Source organism: Bubalus kerabau, chromosome 11 (assembly GCF_029407905.1).
Source record: "Bubalus kerabau isolate K-KA32 ecotype Philippines breed swamp buffalo chromosome 11, PCC_UOA_SB_1v2, whole genome shotgun sequence".
NCBI lineage: Eukaryota > Metazoa > Chordata > Mammalia > Artiodactyla > Bovidae > Bubalus > Bubalus kerabau.
This window is the reverse complement of record NC_073634.1, coordinates 70,552,607-70,577,581: the sequence shown is the minus strand read 5'-3', so window position 1 is coordinate 70,577,581 and position 24,975 is coordinate 70,552,607. Positions and strand designations below refer to the sequence as shown.

General features: G+C 38.3%; 1 protein-coding gene across 4 annotated transcripts in view; it reads left to right on the top strand.

Moving 5' to 3' along the window:
- Positions 1–24,975, top strand: part of GFPT1 (glutamine--fructose-6-phosphate transaminase 1) — a 64,514-nt gene that overhangs the window by 2,498 nt on the left and 37,041 nt on the right. For 3 of the 4 annotated variants that reach the window (XM_055540533.1, XM_055540532.1, XM_055540534.1), the window contains exons 2-5: positions 7,983–8,090; positions 10,369–10,476; positions 16,171–16,296; positions 24,368–24,426. In XM_055540533.1, the coding sequence (XP_055396508.1) occupies positions 7,983–8,090; positions 10,369–10,476; positions 16,171–16,296; positions 24,368–24,426 (401 nt within the window). Of the gene's footprint in view, positions 1–7,982; positions 8,091–10,368; positions 10,482–16,170; positions 16,297–24,367; positions 24,427–24,975 lie in introns of all 4 variants that reach the window. The other variant, XM_055540535.1, reaches the window with a different exon arrangement.

Genomic DNA, 24,975 nt, shown 5'->3' with positions numbered 1-24,975 from the left:
AGCAAATTTAAACAATACTGAACTGGCCTTTTTTTTTTAGTTTTTTAATTGCAGGATTTATTGGAACATTTCATGTGCTAATAAGCATTAAGAACCTTTGTCTTCCTCTTATTCTTGATTCTTCGGAATGCACTTTGTCCTTTTATAATCTGTTTTACCTTTGGCTTCAGTGAGAGAGTCAATTCACTTAAACTTCACACAGCTCTTAACAGATTTTGCTGCGTTTTTTTTTTTTTTTTTTTAATAAATATGGGATTATACGTTTTTGCTCCAGTGGTATATATAAGTGACATTTTCGTAGATGAGATCGTATTTAAAAGCAGTTAGAGAGCTGCAATTAAAAAATATTCTGAAATGAATCCTTTAAAATTGTTTTATAATTATACTGTGTAATGGCTGTGGGGCTATTTAAGTGATGCTGAGACTGGCTTCTATGATAAATCATAAAATTAGTTATAGTGCCATATTCTTAAACATACCGAGTAGGAAGTAGATGTGAAAGAAAAGAATTATCGCTTAATGAGCATTTTCTCAGTTGTGTTCCCTGGAAAAGGAAAAGTTAACAGGTTCTGGTAATGAGCAGTATAAGGTGGGAGTTTTGTAACAGATAAGTTTGGATAATTCTGCTTTTGGAGATTCTCAATTAGCAAGTTTAAAGTTTTTAGGAAGTTCTACAAATAAAACTGTTAACTTTGTTTAACCCAGTATTTCTTAAACCTTTAATTATGGAGACTTTCTTTTACTGTATGCCTACTTAGCATCCTGCAATATAGTGTTCTCTTTCTGTGGTTTGAGAATTTTTGACTGTACATTTTAGGTGCCTAGAAAGTACTAGAAGGTATTTGATATGTATGTATGTATAACTGAGTCACTTTGATGTACATCAGAAATTAACACACCATTATAAAGCAACTATATACTTCAATAACAAAATATTGGTAAAAGAAAAGAAATTTTAAGTTATCTCTTTGTACTTGGCACTCTGCCCTTAGGAGAGACGACTAGAACAAGGGAATTGCCTTCAAGGAATTGCTGTCTGATTGAAAGGAACAGTTAATACACGTGCAACAGGTGTGGGTGATAATAACACAGTCATTGTTCATTGCCATGTTTTAGATTGCGAGTGAAATGAATAGAAATTCAGAGACTAGGTTAGGCCAGGAATGTTCCAGATGACAGGATAGGACTCTTGGTGAGGACTGCTGCCAGCTGGTAAAGAACTAGTGCATTGTGAGAGACGCCACTGATGACACATTTTACCGAACAGTGTATGAAGTCAGAAATAATGAATTAAGAAGCACTACCAGTGGGTTTGAAAGAAGAAATTGAAGTACCAGGAAAAGAGGCCAAAGAATAGTAGTTAGAGGCACAGACGTTCCAAAGTGATATATTGCCTTAGTAGAAAGTCTGTAAGAGTAGAAAAAGGTCATTCATGTTTAATACTGCAGAGAGAGATTAATTGCATTTGGCTATAAAGAAATCATTAGAGAAGTTACACATACGAAGGTAGAAGAATTTAAGTTTGTGTTCAGGAAGAGAGCATGTATACCAACAAGAGAGACAATATCGTGAAACTGAAGTCCCTGGTAGAGTTGAAAAGTTGATTTCCAACATGTAAGCTGTGAAGTTAAAACCAGGTGTTAACTGGTTGATTCATACCCTAAGCATTGTCTCTAAATTAACTGAAAGTTGAGCTAGATCATTAGATAATGAAAATTCAACCCACTGTTGTGTAGGACAGGGATGCCTGGTGTGCTGCAGTCCATGGGGTTGCAGAGTCAGACACAACTGAGCTACTGAACTGAACTGTTGTGTAGGATCCTCATAATATTTTGATGTTAACAAAAAGTTCTGTATTTATAAAATCAAGGACTCACTTATCAAGACTTACAAGTAGGAGAGGTTTGTTCAAGTAGGAGAGGTTGGTTCACAGAATAGTGTGTAGAATATCTTTCTCTATTTTGAGTTTATAAGGAAGGATAAGAGAGTTTATAGAGTATTATACCCTTAAGATGAAGAGGAAGGCTTCAGTTCTACAAAGAATCTACCAGAAATGAGAAAGAAGCTGGAAAGAGAGAAATGAGGATTTAAGAGTTAGTCTAGATTCTAGACTTTAGCATAATATCTGGGGGTGATTTGAAAGTTAGACAAACAGTGAGTTAGCAGAACTGGTCAGCAGTTGGGAGGGTCTCTAGGAAAGTAGACCTCAGATGGATGGATGACCTGAAATGGATGGATTTCACTGTAGGAGTGCTCAGGGACACAGGTGAGAGCATAATGGGCCCAGAGGGGCTGACTTGGCAAGATGATGAAAAACTGTGGTCTGATGTGATTGATCAGAGAGAAGCAGGAGAGATGGAATGTTGGAATGTGTGTAAGCAAGGAATGCATGCTTTTTCTCAGGAAAGATGATGACAAAGGTAGACTGTGAGGGAGTGTATAATTAGCGATGTCAGGGTTTAAACACGGCTTTGAGTCCCAGGGTGTTAAATATGCAAGAGAGAAGTGTTTTGGAGCTCCGTCCAGTGGCCACAAGTATTTACAACAAAGTAGGGGACAATTCAACCAGCATTTTCTAACTAGGAAAAAGATTTTGAACAGTTAACAAATAAAAAATGGAAATTTCTCTTGTGTCACTCCATATAATTTTTTCTTTGTGTTTTTGGGATTGTAGAAAATGTTCTCTCAAATATTTCCTCTTTTAGAGGAATCTTACCTATAGAATGTGCCTGCACAATTGTAGTATTGCTGTGTTTTATGGCAAGTGTCCAGTTGTGTATAACTTTAATTGCAGAATTGTTTATAATTACAAAGAGTTAGGAAAGCCTCAATAGGTAAATGGCTGGGTAAAAAATGAGAAGTCTATTATGAACTACTATTATTATGCAGCCATTAAATAGACTGGGGTGGATGTGTTGTACTAACATAAAAAGATCTCCAACATCTTAAGAGAAAAATACAGAACAATATGTGTATTATCACATGCATATGCTTTTAGAAAAACCTCTAAGACCATATACATCTGAGTTTATGTATGTAGAAAAATTCATACCTGAAGGTTTGGTGCAGTATGTGTGGGGTTAATGGTAGTTATCTCCTGTATGGAGGTGGAAAAGAGATTTTTCACAATTTATTCTGTAGGATTTGTGTAATTTGAATCTTTAGTGATAATTTGTAAGTTGTTATAAGAAGAATTTTAAAATGGAAACAAATGACATTGTGGATGGATTGTTTCAGAAAATATAGAATTTGGAGAAGGAATTTGAACTCTTAATTCTGATAAACCTGATGTTTAGGTTCTCATCAGAATATTGAAGCTGTCAAAGTGAGAAAATACAGAAGAGCAAAATTTCTTCCTGAAACTAATACAATATTGCAAGTTAATAATACCTCATATAAAGTAAAATTTTTTGTTCATAAGAACCTAAATTAAACCAGACATAGAAACATTAATAATGTGATTGGTCAGCTAAATTGCATTGTTTTCATTTCAGTACAATTGAACAGTCTTTGCCTATAACTAGATTGCTTTTAACCAGGTGTGTCAAGTCTACGATCTAGGTCGTGTCTGAATATCTTGTTAAGTAAGGCGCTTATAAGTGCTTTTATGTCACTGAATTTAAGTTGCCATTTTCTGAGAATGATGCTTGTAGGTGCAGCCTCTTGCTTCAGTTAGGGATATATTTATTCCAGGTATATTACATTAACAAGAAATTTTCACTTTGGAAACACAAGCCGACTTGGCAGTAGAAAATCTCCTGTGCTCCATATAGCTACTGCTGTTAGTGGCATTGGAACAATTACTGAAGAGCTGTGAAGAGTTGGTTTTTAGGCTTTTGTAGTTACCTTAAGCAGAACTGTTTATTGTGAGGTTTGACAAGACAAATACCAAAGACCTGAAGTAGGGATTGCTACTCTGTCACTTTGAGTTATGAATACCTACCCTGTAAACGGCTGTAAATATGCTCTGCATGCCCAATTGGCAATTGTTTGCGGTTCTGTTTTCCCCAAGATTACAGATAACCCCCTAACCCGAACAAGTGGGCCAGCTGTGCTCTCAAGGGGCTGGTGTGTAAATCAACAGATTTGTCCTCTTTATCTTTCATTTTCCTAATGCTGGATAACTAACTTTCTTCTCCCAGCTTTGATACTTTGATCTTAGAGAATTTTTCTATGTGTGTTGTCCTTTTAATCCTCTTAGTTTCTGCCTAGTTATGCAAGGAGAAATATCGCTCCTACTACTTCCTCTATTCTACCTCTTCTTTTTTACTTTGTTCCAATAGTGAACCAAAACAATGACAGTAATGATTATTGGTAATAGTAGTGCTTCCTCTCTTGAGAGAAAGGCAGGTTTTGAATTGGAATTGATAAATGGTATTTCATTGAATATAAGATGCCATTTATTGGGAAATGTACCATTTTTATATGGACCACAAAGAAAGAAAATATGAATGTCTTGAAATCAGTGTTGTCAGTATCTAAAGGCCTAGAAATTGTTACGAGAATACTTTCAGAGTATCATAGGCTAAGCGATATACTTGTCTTTACCGTAAAGCTGCGATGAATCTTAGTATTGCTAATAGGGAATCAACAGACAATATAAAAAACATACATACTTATGTGAAACTTCCCTGGCGTTCCAGTGGTTAACACTCTGTGCTTCCATTGCCGGGCGCGCAGGTTCGATCTCAGGTTGGGTAACTAAAGTCCTGCATGCTGCAGTGAAGGTCAGAGGTCCTGTGTGCTGCATCTAAGACCTGGCACAGCCAAATAAATAAAAACCTTGTTTGTTTGGAGAGGGGTATTGGTTTAGAGAATATTTCTCTTTCTATAAAATTGTACTCAGGATCTCAGGATCCATACAATGAACCAATGTAAACCAGGGAGATTGAAGTTAGGAAAAATATCAAAGTTGAATGTTGTTGAATTACATGTGTTGAAATTAGTGAATTTAGTATGACATCACTGTGAATTTTCTTTTAAAAAATGTATTGAGTCTCTCTATAACTTGTCTTAAAAACGTTTTTGTCATTAACATTTAAATTGTTTTAAAAATTGGTATTTGATTATTATATTTCATCTTTAATTCTATGAATGTATTATTTTTTTACCATCAGAATTGCATTTCTTTAAGTGAACAAACCAAACAAAAACAAGAATGTAGAAACACAGAACAGAGTATATAAGGTATACAGAAGTAGAAATATAATGTTGTATGTGTGTGTGTGTTAGTTGCTTAGTCATGTCTGACTCTTTTCAACCCCATAGACTGCAGCCCACCAGGCCCCTCTGTCCATGGGATTCTCCAGGCAAGAACACTGCGGAGTGTGTGTGGGGGTGGGGGTGGGGGGGTGGGGGGGTGTTGCCATTTCCTTCTCCAAAAGGAACTATAGAAAGAAAGTGATGTTGCTCAGTCATGTCCGACTCTCTGTGACCACATGGACTGTAGCCTACCAGGCTCCTCCATCCATGGAATTTTCCAGGCAAGAGTACTGGAGTGGTTGCCATTTCCTTCTCCGATAATGATATATACATGCAACTTATTACCTCAATAAAAAAATAAATACCTCATAAATTATATTGAGGTAGAAAGAAATGCCTCAGTATTACCTCAATAAAAAAATAAATCTCAGGAAAAAGGAATTATATTTCTTTTATTTTTATTTGTAAAAAAATTTTGGCCATGTTTCACTGCACATAGGCTCTTAGTTCCCCAACCATGGATCAAGCCCACACATCCTTCATTAGAAGTACAGAGTCTTAATCACTGGAACGCCAGGGAAGGAATTACATTTCTTAAGGGAAAGCTGATTTAGTAGTGAATTTTTCTGAATGTGTTGCATTATTGGGATTTGGACTTCTTTAAGGCTTTTGGAGAGTGAAAAAGTTGGCTTAAAGCTCAACATTGAGAAAACGAAGATCATGGCATCTGGTCCCATCACTTCATGGGAAATAGATGGGGATACAGTGGAAACAGTGTCAGACTTTAGTTTTGGGGGCTCCAAAATCACTGCAGATGGTGACTGCAGCCATGAAATTAAAAGACGCTTACTCCTTGGAAGAAAAGTTATGGCCAACCTAGATAGCATGCTGAAGGGCAGAGACATTACTTTGCCAACAAAGGTTCATCTAGTCAAGGCTATGGTTTTTCCATTGGTCATGTATGGATGTGAGAGTTGGACTGTGAAGAAAGCTGAGCGCCTAAGAATTGATGCTTCTGAACTGTGGTGTTGGAGAAGACTCTTGAGAGTCCCTTGGACTGCAAGGAGATCCAACCAGTCCATTCTGAAGGAGATCAGCCCTGGGATTTCTTTGGAAGGAATGATGCTAAAGCTGAAGCTCCAGTACTTTGGCCACCTCATGCGAAGAGTTGACTCATTGGAAAAGACTCTGATGCTGGGAGGGATTGGGGGCAAGAGGAGAAGGGGACGACAGAGGATGAGATGGCTGGATGGCATCACTGACTCAATGGACGTGAGTCTGAGTGAACTCTGGGAGTTGGTGATGGACAGGGAGGCCTGGCATGCTGCGATTCATGAGGTTGCAAAGAGTCAGACACGACTGAGCGACTGATCTGATCTGATAGTTTGATTTTTCAGTTTTTATACATTTAAGCTATATTCTTGCTGGCCAAAGCACAATTATGGAAGACCTCAGAATATTTTCATGCTGCTCTTCCTAAAATGTGGATTTCCTTAACCTGTGTTCTGTTGCCACTTTACTTTGCTGGATCAGTTTATGTTGTACAAGTCTCTATTTATAGTTTTGCTTTTCGAAATGATTGCTCCTTTTCTATGAATTCTCAGTTCAGGTTCAGTCACTCAGTCGTGTCCGACTCTTTGCGACCCCATGGACTGCAGCATGCTAGGCTTCCCTGTCCATCACCATCTCCTGAAGCCTACTCAAAATCATGTCCATCGAGTTGGTGATGCCATCCAACCATGTCATCCTCTGTCATCCCCTTTACCTCCCGCCTTCTATCTTTCCAGCTTCAGGGTCTTTTCAAATGAGTCAGTTCTTTGCATCAGGTGGCCAAAGTATTGGAGTTTCAGCTTCAACATCAGTCCTTCCAATGAATATTCAGGACTGATTTCCTTTAGGATGAACTGGTTAGATCTCCTTGCAGTCCAAGGGACTCTCAAGAGTCTTTTCCAACACCACAGTTCAAAAGCATCAATTCTTCGGTGCTCAGCTTTCTTTATAGTCCAACTCTTACGTCCATACATGACTACTGGAAAAACCATAGCTTTGACTAGACGGACCTTTGTTGGCAAAGTAATGTCTCTGATTTTTAATATGCTGTCTTGATTGGTTCTCAAGAGTGAGAATTCTCAGGAGTTATTAATATGTGTTACAGTTATTTGTCCTTTACTAGAATCTGGTGAACAAGTGAGAAACCATTGCTTCTATGATGATTACATTTTTTTTTAGCCTTTTTCTCTATGATTAAATGATTTAGATTGTGAGTATTCTTCACATCGTTGTTATTTATAAGTTATGTATTCATAAATGTGTTGATAGCATGGTCATTGAAAGTAAGAAAAATTATGTAAGTTTTGTAGGGTACCTATGTTGCTTAAAATATTTAGTTCAGAAAATGTTTTCCTTTAAAAATAATGCTCAGTGTATAGAACATAAATCCCAAATTTGTTGGTTAATTTTGAAAAATAAATTTTAGTTGATAAAATGTCAATGATGAAGGTAAGTCACCAGTCTTATAAACTTCTTTGAAAAACTAAACATTAGTTTTGACATATTTACTTCAGTCTTTTTTATATGTATAAGAATTTCCCCTTTGAAAAAGTTTCACTGCCTTTGAACAGTTTGAAGTGAAGATTTCTTTTGTTTTCAAAGATGGACTCAAGCTTCACCTTTTTTGCACATCTTATACATTATTATGCAAATTAGGGTTTTGGTCATAACTATGCCAATTTTGATTCTCTAGTCAGAATTTTCTATTAATTAAATTTGTTTATTTGCAGGTATATTTGCTTACTTAAACTACCATGTTCCTCGCACAAGACGAGAAATTTTGGAGACGCTAATCAAAGGCCTTCAGCGACTGGAGTACAGAGGATACGATTCTGCTGGTATTTCCTTTAAAAAATATTACGGGTGTTGCATGATTCTTGACTCTCAATAAAAAGGGTTTTTTGTTTTCGGTTCCTAGACTTTTTATAATATCCATTTTGTTGTTTCTGGTAAATCTAAAATCTGAAGAATTTTTGTTTTTTATCACATTTAAAGGGTTTGTTCATTCAGTTTCAACAACATTACCATTTATGTAGAGAATTGCTTCTTATGGGTCTCTTCTTGTGCTAAAAATGTTACTGTAAAAACAAGTTACTGGGGCCATTTTCATTATAGAACAGAGTTTTTGAAGGCTTTACTCTCTAAATTTTTTTTTCTTTCCTATATCTTTTAATTTCTTTTTCTCCATGGATTCCATGCTTCTGGCCTGTGATCTTGCCCAAGATTCTGTCTTACATAAATGACAAAGCAAAGAAAAATAACTTTTTGTCAACTTTATGTTCTACTCCAACTCCTTCCCTTAATCATATTGGGGTTCCCAAGACCATCTCCAGTTTCACTGATTCCCTCAGAGCATTCAGCATATAATTGTACTCATGGCTATAGTTTATTATAGCAAAAGAATAAAAAGCAAAATTAACAAAGAGGAAAGGTGCGTGGGGCGAAGTCTGGAGGAAGCCAGGCATAAGCTTCAGAATTCTCTCCCTGTGGAGTCCCCACACGTGCTTGATTTCCCCAGCGAGTTGGACAACATGTGTAAAATGTGTACCAGGGAAGCTCATTACTAACTCTGTGCTCAAGATTGTCACTGTGGGCTGATCATGTAGATACCTGGTGCCTAACATGTACCAACATTGCAGGCTCTTAGAAGGGAAGTGGATGTTCAGCATAAGCCACATTGTTTGCTCCAATGGTATAGGTGCAGTAAGCAATTCTTAATCAGTTAACCTGGTGGGAACCCCCTTGAAATTCAAGTTCACAGATGCCAGCCAAGGGCCAGCTTTGCAAGCAAGCCTTTCTAAGATAGCGGTCTTGGGCCTACCATGTTAACTCTTTACACTCAACATTGCCCTATGTAATGGGCGTTTATCTTCCTTGACTCTTCCTCAGCTAATGGAAAGTCAATTCCTCAACTCTTTGTTCTTCAAATTCTCTCTCTCCTTCACCTCTGACAACATATCTTCTCATTCTCTTCCTAACTTGCTGATTATTTCTTTTTTGTCTGCTTTGGAGGCTGCTTTTCTTTCACCTATTACTTATTTTAATGTTCCTCAAGATATTGGGTTGGCCAAAAAGTTCATTTGGGTTTTTCCATAACATCCTGTGGAAAAACCTGAATGAACTTTTTGGCTTACTCAGTGTTTTCCTGAGTCCTCTTTCCTTATTTTATATCTTTGTGCGTGAGCTCTGACTTCATCAGCCTCCTGTATGTTGGTGACTTACAATCCATATGTATTTCCCATGTTGCACACCTGTTTTTCCGGCTACTTCTTAGAAATTTTTCCCTGGACAAACCACGATATTGTAAACTTTGCATGTTCAGAATTGAACTGAATACATTCCAATTCTCATCCGTGTCTCACTCTCTCCTTTCTCTCTCCCTTGTACCAACAGCCAGTCATTAAGCAAGTCCTTTGAGCCTGGGAGGTGCTTTCTCTCGTTACCTTCAGTCAGTTCTGCTTTTCAGTACACCCATCACTTCATGACCATTGTGTAGCTCAGGCCTTCCTCATTTTTGCTTTGCTGTAGCTGTAACTTCTGACAGCAGGTTTCTTCTTCCCTGTTTCTCTCCTCCAGTTTTTACACTGTTTTCGAAGAGAGTTTTCTAAACTTCTTTGCCGTGTCATTTCTCTGCTTGAAACAACTCAGTGGTTTTCTAGTACCTCTAGAGTAACTTTTTCAAATTCTGTAGAACTTTAGTAGAATCTTGAGAGCTGTGTGTCCTGACATCCCTTCCTTACCCTGCTTCTGAGGTGGTGCCAGTCTTCTCTGTATCTCCATTGTGCTGCAGTTGCGAACTGTAGCACTTTTATTCTAGTCACATAACTTTTATTATATTAAAACCACACTGTATGGTAATTATTTTTTCCTTGTCTGTCTTCTCAATAGACTATTAACAAATTTGAGAACAGGAACTGAATTTTCTTCATTTTTATCTCTAGTGGCTATCATGGTTCTTGACATATAGTACGTTTTCAGTAAATTTTGAATTGAAAAGTAAATGAATTAATTAGATGAAAAAAATGTATTTTTCACTTATAAGTTCTGCCTTTCAGTCATAGTTTCTAAGTAGTAGCCAATTTCTAAATCTTGCTTTTCCACCTCTGGATGATTCAGGTGTGGGAATTGACGGAGGCAATGATAAAGATTGGGAAGCCAATGCCTGCAAAATCCAGCTCATTAAGAAGAAAGGAAAAGTTAAGGCACTGGATGAAGAAGTTCACAGTAATGTACTTAGTTTGTTTTTTGTCCCCCCTCCTCTTTTCTTCCTTCTCCCTTCCTTACCAAATTATTTTTCCTCCCATATTTTTGGGCCCATTTTAAGAATGGTGATTCTTAAAGTTGAAGGGAGGGAAGAAAAGTAGTTTTGATACTGTTTGTACTGCTTTTAATGTACCTTTGTTGCAGAAATAGTATTAACTGGGGAGGGAAATAGCCATCATTCCTGAGGAAGGGCCTTTCATAAGACAAAAGGTATTTTTAGTAGTGCCCTTACTCATGTGGCTTCACTTGGTGCTTGTCTTCACTTTGGACTAAAATGCTGAGTTTGGATATATCATCAGTCTGGATGTTGCACCTTTTAGTAGGTCTGATATAATCAGGTAACTATCATATTTTTACCTCGTGATTTTCTTACTCCCCGAGCATAAAGTAGTTGCCAGAGATACATATTCCATCATACAGAGTGTACTTTACAGTATTTATTCATTATTTTATGTTTATACATTTTATTTTTTCATAGAAAACTTGAAAACAAAGCAAATACTTTGAAGTAAATTGATTGAAAAAACATATAAAAAAATCCTCCACAAAACCCAGGAAACAGTAGGTTGTTTATATACCTGCTGAAATGGATGCCATCGTTATCATTGTAAAGGGGTACAGGTGAAAGAGGAGAACAGTGGATTTACTCATCTTTAGTTTTTGCATAAGCCAGACATTCAGCTTCATGGTACAATTGATGCTTGAACAACATGGCTATGAACTGTGCAGGTTCATTTATATGGAGATTTTTTTTTTCCTGTAGTTAATACTACACTGCTACACCATCCATGGTTGATTAAACCTGTGGATGTGGAACCTTGGATCCAGAAGCTGGCTATAAGTTACATGTAGGTTTTTGACTGCTCAGTGAGTCAGCACCCCTAACCCCCTGTGTTGTTCAAGGGTCAACTGTACTTGTTCAACAAATTATGACAGTATTTATTTTGAATCTGTTATGGATAAGATTAGCTTGGAATAAAGCAGACACCCAAACAGCTACACTTCAAAAACTTGGTTATAAATATTTGGTCTACTGTGTGTACTGCATCCTGTTTGCCAGGTTGAATATAGTAGGTTTTATAGGAGAGAACAAACGGATTGGTTTAAGATTCAGAGGAGAGCTAGTTCCCACAAGTTGGGGAGGCTAAGTATATGTAAGGATTGGCTGCTAATTATATTGGGGCAGTGAAGGTGAGAGGGAGGACCTTCTGAGTAGATTAGCTTGGGTCAAAGTAAGAATAGGGAAGGCAAGTTTGATGGAATGGTAGATAGCTTTCAAAGCTGCATTGTTGGTCAGTGAGTATGGCAGGCTGGAAAGGAAGATAGTGACCAGAATCACCATCTCTGAATGTCATCATATTGAAACATGTTCCCTCCTGCAGGAAAGTGATCGCTTTTCTGGAATGGTCACTTGCAGACAGAGCTGGAGAATTTGTACCTGATGAGTCCCTTGGGAGAGCAGTCTGACACTGTCTAAATGGGAGATGCTTATCCCTTATGGCCAGGCACTTCCACTCGTGGGCGTGTACTCGAAAGAAACACTATGACAAGGAGACATGACAATTAGATGGCATTGCAGCAAAGTTTAGAAGCAACTTCAGTGTCCACCAGCAAGGGAATGGGAGAATAAGCTGTATGTGACAGTGAATGACCATATTTAGCTTCTGGAAGGTGTGTACCAGATCTGGCTCTGCTTTCTGAGAACCTAATATTGGAGTGAAAAAAAAAAAAACAACACAAAACCTGTGGAAAGGTATGTACAGTATTGTGCTATTAAAAAGAAGAACACTATAATTTATAGCTGTATTAGCACAATGGAAGTTTGAAGGCACAGGTGGGAAAGCTCTTGTGACTCCTTTGGGGAGGAAAGGAATGAAGTAGGGTATAAAGGAGGCACCAATTGCTTTTTTTTTTTTTTACATTTCAGGGCTTAAATAGATCTAAAGCATAAATGGCTAGAAATTAACATTTGTTAATTTGGAGTGTGTTGTTTGGATATTTGTGGTGTTTATTTTGTTATTGGCAGTGTGTTAGTGTTTAACCTCTTAAGACAAAAGGGAAGGAAGCCATCTCAAAGAAGGTTAGACTGGTTATTGGTAGCTTCTAACTTGGATAATACTTGCTGACATTTGTTGCCTTTTGTATAGTCCTCATTGTAACTGTGGAGTAGGTAAAATTATCTTCCTCATTTGCAGATGAGGAAATTGAAGCTCAGAGGAGCAGGTACTGACTTGAGATGGTGTCAACAGTAAAGCCAGTGAGGTCTGGGAGCAGAGGAAAGGCAGAAGAGGATTGCTATCCTAGATCGTGACAACTAAAGATTTTTTTAGTATTTTATATCTTAAAGCTGTAAAACACAAATGATTATATTAATATGTTAACATTTGTTCTCTGGGTGTAGGTATTTAGGTATTTTGTTATTACCAGCAAATTAAATATGTTTGGACTATTAAGAAAGGTGACATCTGAGAAAAGGTACCTAGGGGACAAAGAGCCTTGGGAGTGAATGCAGGGGGAAGAGAGAAGATGCAAGAAAGGAAGTGATTGAGGCATTCCAGCTCAGAAAGGTGGGTATGGGTAGGGAGTTAGCCTTCGTAGGGGTTAAGGGCAAAAAAAAAGCTGATTTAAACAGTTATGAGGTGAAAGAAAGCTGAGTAAGGTAGAGATTGAGGGACTACATAGAATTGAGTCTTAAGGAGAGTGTAAAAGATGTCATGAACTGTTGGGGAATTGAATGAGCTCTCAGTTTAATTAATAAGGAACATGGGTACATGGCTTTAGAGTGGAGTAACAGTGAATAGAAACAGTCAGGATTGGAGCCATGATTAATCTATAAAACCTGAAATACTACTTGTGGGGAATTTGTGTATTGTAGCAATGATTTTTTCTTATTAGACCTTAAATAAAGTTCCTTTGGCAACAGTGTACTGCTGTTGCTGCTAAGTCACTTCAGTCGTGTCCGACTCTGTGCGACCCCATAGAGGCAGCCCAGCAGGCTCCGCCATCCCTGGGATTCTCCAGACAAGAACGCTGGAGTGGGTTGCCATTTTCTTCTCCAATGCATGAAAATGAAAAGTGAAAGTGAAGTCACTCAGTCGTGCCTAACTCTTAGCGACCCCATGGACTGGAGCCTACCAGGCTCCTCCACCCATGGGATTTTCCAGGCAAGAGCACTGGAGTGGGGTGTCATTGCCTTCTCCAACAGTGTACTAGATATGGTAATTACCTTGAATTTGAAATGGGTTCATTTTATAGACTCCTGTTACTTTCTCTGATGTACTTTCTCTTGCCAGTATGTGAGGGGACATACTGCTTTCAATTACAGTTAACCTTAATCTAAAAAAGCTAATTATGTGTTTTCATTGCTTGTATTGGCCTGTTAAGTAGTAATAAACGGTGATCCTTACTTTTCTGGAGGTCATTTATTAGGTTGCCTTAATTATTTAGAACACCGTTAAATCAGAAAAGACACTGACGATTTTTCTCCATTGATTGATTGAGCTAGCTAACAAAAATTCGAGTATCTGCTCTATATAGCTTAATGCTTAGAATTCAAAGATAATAAGACAAGCTCCTCCTTTTTGTAGAACTTAAATTCTGGTAGAAGCCAGGTTGACAACATGTCAAATGTTGTAATAGTACAGAAGAGTGTACACTGTGGTTTTAATCTTAGGTTCTGGAAGCAGCCAGTCTTGGCTTCAAATTCTATCTCTGCTTCCTATAGCCATGACCTAGGGCAGGTTTTGTGACCTTGTGAGCCTGTTTCTTCATCTATAAAATGGGGACAGTTACACCTAATAGTATGTAATTGTATTGTGAGGATTCAGTAACAGAATGAATATCTATTGAGTACCTGTTGTATACCAGCCATTGTCTAGGCCCTGAGGACAGAGAACAAGATAAGCAAAGTCCCTGCCCAGATGGAGCTTACCGTCCAGTGAGAGAGCCAGACAACAAATAAATACATAATATCAGGTAGAGATCAGTGCCATAAAGGACAAGTATGGTAGAGGTGACATTTGAGCAGAGATCATGTGATTGTCTGTATGAGGGAATTCTAGGAGGAGGGAACACCAAGTGCATAGATTGTGTGTGGGCTTGGCCTGCTTGCAGCTGGAAGTCAGTGGGGCTAGAGCTCAGTAAGCGAGGAGTAGAGTGCAGGAGATGAGGCTAGAGAGGAGGCTGATGGCTAGGGCACAGAGGGTCTTCAGAACAACGGATTTTGCTGTTTGTTGGGAAGCCATTGGAACATTTTGCATAGGAAGTAACGTGATCTAACTTCTGCTTTGAGTGGATCACTTTGGCTAGATTGTACAGAAGGAAGACTGGACACAGGGCCACCAGTTAGGATTCTGTTTAGTAGTCCAGTGTAGAGATGATGGTCAGAGTGATAGGAATAGAGTGAGGAGGTGTCTGTAGTACCTCACACAGGATAAGTTCTCCATAAATGTTAGCTGTTGTTATTTGTAACAGGTGCATTAAGAGCTTTGAGGAGTGACTGGAGAGGGTTGGGAGATGAGGATGGAAAGAGGATGGAAAGGTAGGTGGGGGCCAAATGGTGAAGGGCCTTGTATATTGTGAAAAGGTGTTGGGGCTTTATCTTGTGAGAAAATAGTTTTTGAGTTGTGTGTTAGAATTTGAGAATCTACGTATAAATCCTTGACCAGGTTTAGGATGGTTCATATGGGTAACTAGGGATGCAAACCACATTTTAAGTAATTGAAAGTCTATTCAAGGATTTTAAGCATTGTTTCTTGATCAGATTTGTATTTTAGAATGACCTTTGATTAGCCAGGATAAAACCCACAAAGACTGTATATTAAACTGCATGGACTTTCTTGTTCAGACTTCTCAGCAGTTTGCTCTTAATTTCGACCTAATTTGATAAGCTTTGTTATTTGCTTCCTTGGCCAAATGAATTTTGTATGTAGGCAATTAAAAGGGGATATTCTTAGTATATACTAGAACTTTTTTTTTTTTTTCCTTTCTTTCCCCTGGAAGAAGCAAAAAGAGTTCATAGGGAGAAGGAATTAGAGTACCTGCTTTTTAAAACAGAGGAGGAACACCAGCCTGTAACCTCATGCTTTCATAGTATTGCTTTGTTCTCAAGGACTGTTATTTGATTTTGGAAACTTCATAATTGCAGTTTATGGTATGAGATACAGGCCACTCACTGGGACCAAAGACATTGTGGTCATAAGGTTGTGTGGAACTGAGAAAACGAATTTTTTCTTAACATGATACTAATTAAAATGATGCTAATTTTTTTCAAAGAAAGGATTAAATAAGATTTTTAAAGATCACATTAACTCTTTTTGATCATAAGTTTGAAAATTTTCAAATTTGTATAAAAATTGAAAGAATAGTACATTAATCATCCATATACTTCATCTATTTTTACCAGTTGTCAACATTTTGTCATATTTGCTTTATCTCTTTGTACACACTTTTGGGGTTGTTATTGGAACCATTTACCCTAAATATTTCAGCTGCATTAACTCCTCTAAGTCTTTTAATTACTGTTTGAATAAGCCTGATCTTCAGTTTTAATAATTGTATATTCCAGGTGTAAGACTGTAATAATTTAAATACAGCTTATAGCATTATCCCTGCAGTTTGATTTAATATTGGAATTTTTTATTTTATCTTCTTCAGAACAACAAGATATGGATTTGGATATAGAATTTGATGTACACCTTGGAATAGCTCATACCCGTTGGGCAACACATGGTGAACCGAATCCTGTCAATAGCCACCCCCAGCGGTCTGATAAAAATAATGGTATGGACGGATTGTACACACTTTGGAATGTTTGTATTTTGGAAGCCAGTAGGTAGCACATAGATACATATATCACAGATAACTGGATATCATAGCAATTAATCTGTAATTATGTAAGAGTGTGTTTCTAAAAAGTAAGGACCTAGCAGATTGATTTGTCTCTAAGAGACTTCTCCTTTTCTCTCCTTTCTTCCTTGCAGTTTACTCTGTTATTTGTACTATTGAGTTTCCTACAGTCTAAATCTTGCTAATGGCATGCATCCTGTGGTGTTATTTCACATGATTCATGATTCTCTATGTCTAAATACTTTGATAAAGAGAAGCTTCTCCATGTTAACAGATTGATTGCCCAGATGTACAGATTGTCTAGGAAAGGCAAGATAAATGTTTAATTTTTCCCCCTTTATTTACCATTTTTCAAATGAAGTGGTTCTAATGGTCCAAGATGAACAGATTTTTTCGTTATTATAAATTCATGGATTTAAAATATTTTGTTTCAAAACACTGAAGTAGTTATCTATATTGATGCACAAAATTTCGCATCTTTAGTCACTGGGAGCTTCTTCAGTTTGACTCCTGAGTACTTTTGATGTGATCCAAGTAGGTCCAGTAGTCTTTGTTATTTTGGTAGTTGAAGATGTTGCAGGTTTTTCTAATCCTGCCCCAAACTTGAAATCAGCCAGTTCTCTAAGGAACCCTAGTTCCTTTCAGTGGAAACAATAAAGACTCTAAGCCTGGGTTTCACAGTGGCTGTGAGGGTAGATGTGGAGCAGATGCTGGAAGTAAGGGTACCACTTACAGTGAGAGGGGTACTGCCATACAGTGAGAGCTGCGGCCTGAGGGAGTGGGCGTGGCAACCACTGAAACACAGCACTCACTGTCTGTCCCCTCTTCTCCTGGGGCCTTGTTACTCCCCTCTGCCAGTTGCGGTGGGTGAGTACCTTTGCTGCAGGAAAAGAAGAAGGAAAGCATTGAAGAAGACCACCAAAGGAATAGTAGAAACCCTGTCTTTCATAACTCCTGGGACACATAGTCTTATAGCAGTGTTAATGGTGGGAGCAGCAATAGCAACAGCATCAGTAACCTAGACAGGGCCAGTGGGCTTGAAAGCAGCTTAAACCACCTCGTCGCCAGTCCAGCCCACAGCATCCCCAGCCTGTGCCGAGCAGTCCATGCTGTGCCAAGGCCCTTACTTCCACATCAGCCAGACCCCGGAGGAGGCCCACTTTCATAGCCAACAGCACTGAGAATGGCTTCCCATGTGATGTGCCGGCAGTTTCTTGCCTTCTGTGAAGGAACAGTTCTGTGCATGTTTGATATTTCAACTTATAGTGTTTTAAAAAGTTGCGCAAAAAAATGCTTGTTGGTTTTTCAATCAGTATTTGAAATAACAGGTTAATAGGGGTTGCAAAGAGTCGGACATGACTGAGCGACGTCACTTTCACTTTTCACTTTCACTTTTCAGAAGGAAATGGCAACCCACTCCAGTGTTCTTGCCTAGAGAATCCCAGGGACAGGGGAGCCTGGTGGGGTTCCATCTATGGGGTCGCACAGAGTTGGACACGACTGAAGCGACTTAGCAGCAGCAGCAGGCAGTTGTTTACTTGTGGTTTTGCTGCAGTATTATGATTTCAGAAAGATTTTGAAGCAGTTTTTTATAGGATGCTTTTGAATGTGGGTATCAGGATAACCATAGGAAGAAATCTCATCTGCATGTTGAATCCATAGTTTGTCCAGTTCAGATTGGTTTCTCTATAGACCTGTAAGTTAGAAATTCTATTTTATGTAAAAAAGGCCTTAAAAAATGTGACAGCTTTAATTTTTAAAGTTCAGTACACTAGAAAACGGGGTGCTTCCCAGGTAGTGCTAGTGGTAAAGAACTCACCTGCCAATGCAGATAGACGTAAGAGACATGGGTTCGATCCTTGGATGGGGAAGATCCCCTGGAGGAGGGCATGGCAACCCACTGTAGTATTCTTGCCTGGAGAATTGCATGGACAGAGGAGCCTGGTGGGCCACAGTCCTTGGGGTTGCAAAGAGTCAGACATGACTGAAGTGACTTAAGCACAGCACAGCAAACTAGATAGAAAAGAGTATATAATTTCTAAAAAAAAAAAAAATCTAAGTTTTTTCCCAGAAGATAGAAAGCTTGATTTAGTTTTGCACTGAGATTAATTGCTATACTACCTCTTAGTATGCAGATGTTATATTGAAAGTACTCTTTCCTCTGCAGTAGGAGAATAATCAGATCCAAATTAAACTATGCAATAAGCACCCTCCCTGATAACTGTCTTCTGTCTTTATTACATATTTGTGTTTCCAGAGAGGTCTTTCAGACACTTGGATACCCAGATAACTTATTACCATTATTCCTCCAGAGCCTACCTACATCACACTGCTCAGTTCTGACAGTCGAGAAAGATGTAATGAATTTTTGTCTTACAAATTTGTCCAACAGTAGCTTATGTGATCTCATTGATAGTTCCACCTTGTAGTGTCAAGAATTAAGGCGTGGGCCTCCCTGGTAGTCCGGTGGTTAAGAATTCACCTAGCAGTGCATGGGTTACAGGTTTGATCCCTAGTCTGGGAAGATCCCACATGTTGCAGGGCAGCTAAGCCTGTGCACCACAACTGCTGAGTTCGTGTGCTCTAGGGTCCATGCTGCACAGTAAGAGAAGATGCTGTAAGGAGAACTCTCTGCACCGCAGCTAGAGAGTAGCCCCTCTCTCACTGCAACTACAGAAAAGCCTGAGCAACAACGAAAACCCAGCTCAACCAGAAAATTAAAAACAACAACAAAATCTAAAAATGAATTAAGGCATTGGTGAAGGCTGACAAAGTGTAAGCTATCAGAACTGATGTCTGAAATCTCAAGTACTGTGAAATTATTGGAAAAGGATTCACTTTCTGCTTCAAGTAAGCCCCAGCAGGAACTAGGGCGCCACATTCTACCACTGAACCTGGAAAAATGGATGCAGCATAGAAACAGATGAGCAGAGACATCTCTAGAGGAAAGTGTTTATTTAGAGATGATTGTTCCCGTGTCATTTAGTCATATTAGAGAGCCACCCAAGTTTAAATAAATTAAGGCATCTGTGAGTCTTCTTCCTCAGTGACAAGCTGTCTGAATGAGGAGCCAGGATGGGTTGAGTCAGCTGCTCAGGAGAGGGCTGGGGGGACAACCTGCCCTTGTATGTGGAGGAAGGTGCCATCGAGTCTACTTGAGTCCTCCTGTCACTCTCCCTCCTCTCCACTGTGAGTCTGCACCACATACACAGCTGATCTGAGGAGCATGGATAGTTGTACAAGAGAACTTTCCTCCTTGTGAAGATTTGAGAAGGATACGGGGGCAGAGTGAGATTTTTTCATGTGACAGAACTAAGGCAGAAGATGAGGGTAAACTCTGTACCCCCTTTTCATGGTTGGTTGGTTCCTCTAAATGGGTAGGGTTGAAAGGTCGGTTACTTGAAGTAGAAATGTAGAGTTGTGAGGGAAAGGTTCACAGGCCTGTGCTTATGGAGTAGGTGGTCTGTGTAAGAATTTTTTTTTTTAACTTACCACCTCCCAAGTTCTAAAATCATCTGTTTGACAAAGAGTTTAAATCTTAATGGGTTTGATGGCAGGGAGTAGGGAAAGGATACATTGCTAATGTTTTATCTAACAAAAAAGCAAACAACTAAGTACTGTAAGAAGATAAGCTGTCTGAGCTCTCAGACACACATGTACACAACACAATTCAGAAATAGCCAGGAGGACCCCTGCAGGCTTAATGGACGGCAGCCTACTGAAACGTGTATTAACAAGAACATGGAAAACTCAAGAAAACACATTTTTAAAAATTTCCTACACAGCTAAAAGAAATGAAAGATGAAACCATCACCGAAAAAACAGTTTTTTCCCCAAAAGTGCAGTTTATACTATAAAGTGCTAGGCTAGAAATTAATTCTTTAAATTTTAAACTTTGTTCTTCGAATTTTCTTTTCAGTTCAGTTCAGTCGCTCAGTCATGTCTGACTCTTTGCGACCCCATGAATTGCAGCACGCCAGGCCTCCCTGTCCATCACCAACTCCCGGAGTTCACTCAGACTCATGTCCATCGAGTCGGTGATGCCATCCAGCCATCTCATCCTCTGTCATCCCCTTCTCCTCCTGCCCCCAGTCCCTCCCAGCATCAGAGTCTTTCCCAATGAGTCAACTCTTCACATGAGGTGGCCAAAGTACTGGAGTTTCAGCTTTAGCATCATTCCTTCCAAAGAACACCTAGGATTGATCTCCTTTAGAATGGACTGGTTGGATCTCCTTGCAGTCCAAGGGACTCTCAAGTCTTCTCCAACACCACAGTTCAAAAGCATCAACTCTTCGGTGCTCAGCTTTCTTCACAGTCCAACTCTCACATCCATACAAGACTACTAGAAACACCATAGCCTTGACCAGACGAACCTTTGTTGGCAAAGTAATGTCTCTGTTTTTCAATATGATATATAGGTTGGTCATAACTTTCCTTCTAAGGAGTAAGTGCCTTTTAATTTCATGAATGCAGTCACCATCTGCAGTGATTTTGGAGCCCCCCAAAATAACTCTGACACTGTTTCCACTGTTCCCCCTTCTATTTCCCATGAAGTGATGGGACCAGATACCATGATCTTAGTCTTCTGAATGCTGAGCTTTAAGCCAACTTTTTCACTCTCCTCTTTCACTTTCATCAAGAGGCTTTTTAGTTCCTCTTCACTTTCTGCCATAAGGGTGGTGTCATCTGCATATCTGAGGTGATTGATATTTCTCCCAGCAATCTTGATTCCAGCTTGTGCTTCCTCCAGCCCAGTGTTCCTCATGACGTACTCTGCATAGAAGTTAAATAAGCAGGGTGACAAGAATAGGCAGCCTTGACATACTCCTTTTCCTATTTGGAACCAGTCTGTTGTTCCATGTCCAGTTCTAACTGTTGCTTCCTGACCTGCATACAGATTTCTCAAGAGGCAGGTCAGGTGGTCTGGTATTCCCATCTCTAAGAATTTTCCACAGTTTCTTGTGATTCATGGGGTCACAAAGAGTCGGACACGACTGAGCGACTGATCTGATCTGATCTGATCTGATTGTGATCCACACAGTCATAAGGCTTTGGCATAGTCAATAAAGCAGAAATAGATGTTTTTCTGGAACTCTCTTCATTTTTCGATGATCCAGCAGATGTTCACAATTTGATCTCTGGTTCCGCTGCCTTTTCTAAAACCGGCTTGAACATCTGGAAGTTCACGGTTCATGTATTGCTGAAGCCTGGCTTGGAGAATTTTGAGCATTACTTTACTAGTGTGTGAGGTGAGTGCAATTGTGCGGTAGTTTGGGCATTCTTTGGCATTGCCTTTCTTTGGGATTGGAATGAAAACTGACCTTTTCCAGTCCTGTGGCCGCTGCTGAGTTTTCTAAATTTGCTGGCATATTGAGTGCAGCTCTTTCACAGCATCATCTTTCAGGATTTGAAATAGCTCAACTGGAATTCCATCACCTCCACTAGCTTTGTTCATAGTGATGCTTTCTAAGGCCCACTTGACTTCACATTCCAGGATGTCTGGCTCTAGGTGAGTGATCACACCATTGTGATTATCTTGGTTGTGAAGATCTTTTTTGTACCCGAATTTTCTGTTAAACACAAGAAATAATCTCCATCCCATCCTGCTTATTTTCTGCAGTCTTGGAAGCCTGAGATATATTTCTGTTATGAGGCTTCTTGATAGTAAATGGGCACCTTTTAAAACTTCTGTTAGTTCAAGCTCCTAGCACTATGTTCTTATATATTTGTGCTCCAAAAAAAAAAAAACGACTGTTAACCAGGGAAGTGCTTATTGCACCTAGGCCTTTTCAGTGGGCAGAGCTAAGAGACAGAGACACACACACACACACACACACACACACACACACACACACACACACACACCTGTGTGTGTGTGTACATGTGTGCCTGCATAAATTTAAAGAGAAAACATAGATAATTTTACACTAATGCTTCCAATTCAAATCCAGGGCTATACAGTTTTTATTTTACCTCATTGATTTATATGTTTCCTGTCAATAACACTTAAAACCTTAGTTCTTTTTTTTTTTTTTTAAATTTTATTTTATTTTTAAACTTTACATAATTGTATTAGTTTTGCCAAATATCAAAATGAATCCGCCACAGGTCAGCGACATACTTATATGATGTATCAAATGATTCATGTACAACAGAATCATAATGCCAACATTGCCACAACAGTATATTTATTGTTTTTTGTTACTTTCTTTTGTACTTAAGGGATATCTCTCTAGGATGTATAATCAAATTACTGTATTTTGGAGTCACTTGGACTAATCCTTTTGTACGTGGTTGTGCTGCTAGCTGGGTACAGCATTCTGTTAATGTATTTTGTTTTGAATTTTAGGGATTGATTTTCTTAAACAGTTTTTATTTAAAATATTTGCATAGTTCTCAGAGGTCACACCTATAAAAAAGACATACTAAAATAAGTCTAGCTTCTATCTTATTTCCTCTTCCTTATTTCATCTTTTCTTGTATATAAGCATTTAACAAAATTTTTAGTGTCTCTTCATGGTTTTTAAAAATAAGCAAATGCGTACATATGAATATATGTATAAATATGCATATGTATGTGTGTGTATCTATCCCTTTGAGGTAAGATTTTGTAATTTAATTCAGAAGCCATCTTTTTTAGGTTTTTCATACTTCACATAATTACTGGATTGAATTAGAAAGCTAACTACTGAAATTTTTAACACTGACAATCTTTATATAAGATTCCTGAAAATGTATATCCATAATTATATTTTGAGAATTTGCCTTTAACTTCAGGCTTTATATCGGCTATTTATGATTCTCTGTGTTCTAGCATTAAAATTTTTTTAAAGTTTTTATAGTATTTTATGGTATCTTAATCTGCTGCTGCTGCTGCTAAGTCGCTTCAGTCGTGTCCGACTCTGTGCGACCCCATAGACGGAAGCCCACCAGGCTCCCCCATCCCTGGGATTCTCTAGGCAAGAACACTGGAGTGGGTTGCCATTTCCTTCTCCAATGGGTGAAAGTGAAAAGTGAAAGGGAAGTCGCTCAATCGTGTCCTACTCTTAGCGACCCCATGGACTGCAGCCCACTAAGCTCCTCCATCCATGGGATTTTCCAGGCAAGAGTACTGGAGTGGGGTGCCATCGCCTTCTCCGATCTTAATCTAGTGACATGTTTATTTTATCATTTGGTTTGTAGTGCATTCAGTTCAAGCTCACTTAATGTAAGACCAGAATATTAGATCTTATTTTGATAGTTATCAAATGTTATCAAAATAAAATTTTGATAATTTGATATAAAAGTGAATTTAGTAGTAATTTCTCTCCTGACTTACATGAACTTCAAATAGTAAATCCACAGTAGTAGTCTTTACATACACTCTAAGTGGCTAAAGATAATGTTGTCAACTGTTGATATCACATTTTTAACATTTTTGAAAGTTATTTAATCAAAAATATGAATAAAAATTATCCCACTATCATCTGTATTTGATCTTGGAATTTTCTGGACCTCAGGTAAATATAAACTGAATAACTTTTTTTCTTGCTAAGTTCTATAACTTTAGTTTTGAACTCATTTAGTGTAAACTGGATAAAGCCTTTCTCTTTAAACTTTGGATTGTTGTATGCATAAGAATGAATGAACAAAGAAGTGAGAATATAGTTAGTTCAACCCTTTCATTTTGCAAATGGAAGAAACTTGCCCAGGGAACATGCTTCTTTTGCGTGATGACATTGGACTGGTATTTGGGCCACAACTGAAGTTAATGCCTCTATACTCCAGTTTATTAATCTGCTATACCCACTTCTAAGCACTGTGTGTGCCTTTACACGTGGACTATGCTGCTGATCTACCTGAAGGTAATCTGATGATGAAAACTGGATAATACTTGATTACACCTGAACTACAGTATGTTACAAATTTTTTGATGTGAGAAAAAAATCTATTGACAGTAATGGCAATTTATTGTGTTTATTAGACCTATAATTTTTTGGTCAGCAGTGATTTTATCTCTTTTTAGAATTTATTGTTATTCACAATGGAATCATCACCAACTACAAGGACTTGAAAAAGTTTCTGGTAAGTAAAGTGACCTAAAAAGACCACCAGTCTTTGAGAATATTTCTAATGAGAGCATTGAGGTTGTTTGGGATGTGCAGTAAATCCTGTTTAGGTATGATTAAATAATTCCTATGACAGTTACAGGGTATGTGGTTTATTGAACTTTTCTTTGTTGACAGTGGAACTTTTTTGTTTCTTATATGAAAAGGAAATAATTATTTGGCTTTATTATAAATGACCCAAAAGCTTCAATAAAATTGGAATTTGGAAGGGTCTCTTTTGCATTGTGAGAGACCTTGTTTGTCATTTTTAAAGGTTTCTAGAGTGTCAGAAGACTTAAGACAGATTGAATGAAGGCTCTATGCCCTAAATAGCTATATACTACGTAGTCATGATAATGATGATGACCTTCATTAGTGATTGAGCAGAGCTGTCCAGTTCAACTTTTCTGCAATGATGGAAACTTTCTATACATGTACTGTCCCAGAATGGTAGCCAGTGTCCATGTGTGGCTGTGGAGCTGGGATGAATGAGGAACTAAATTTAAAATTTTATTTCACTGTAAAT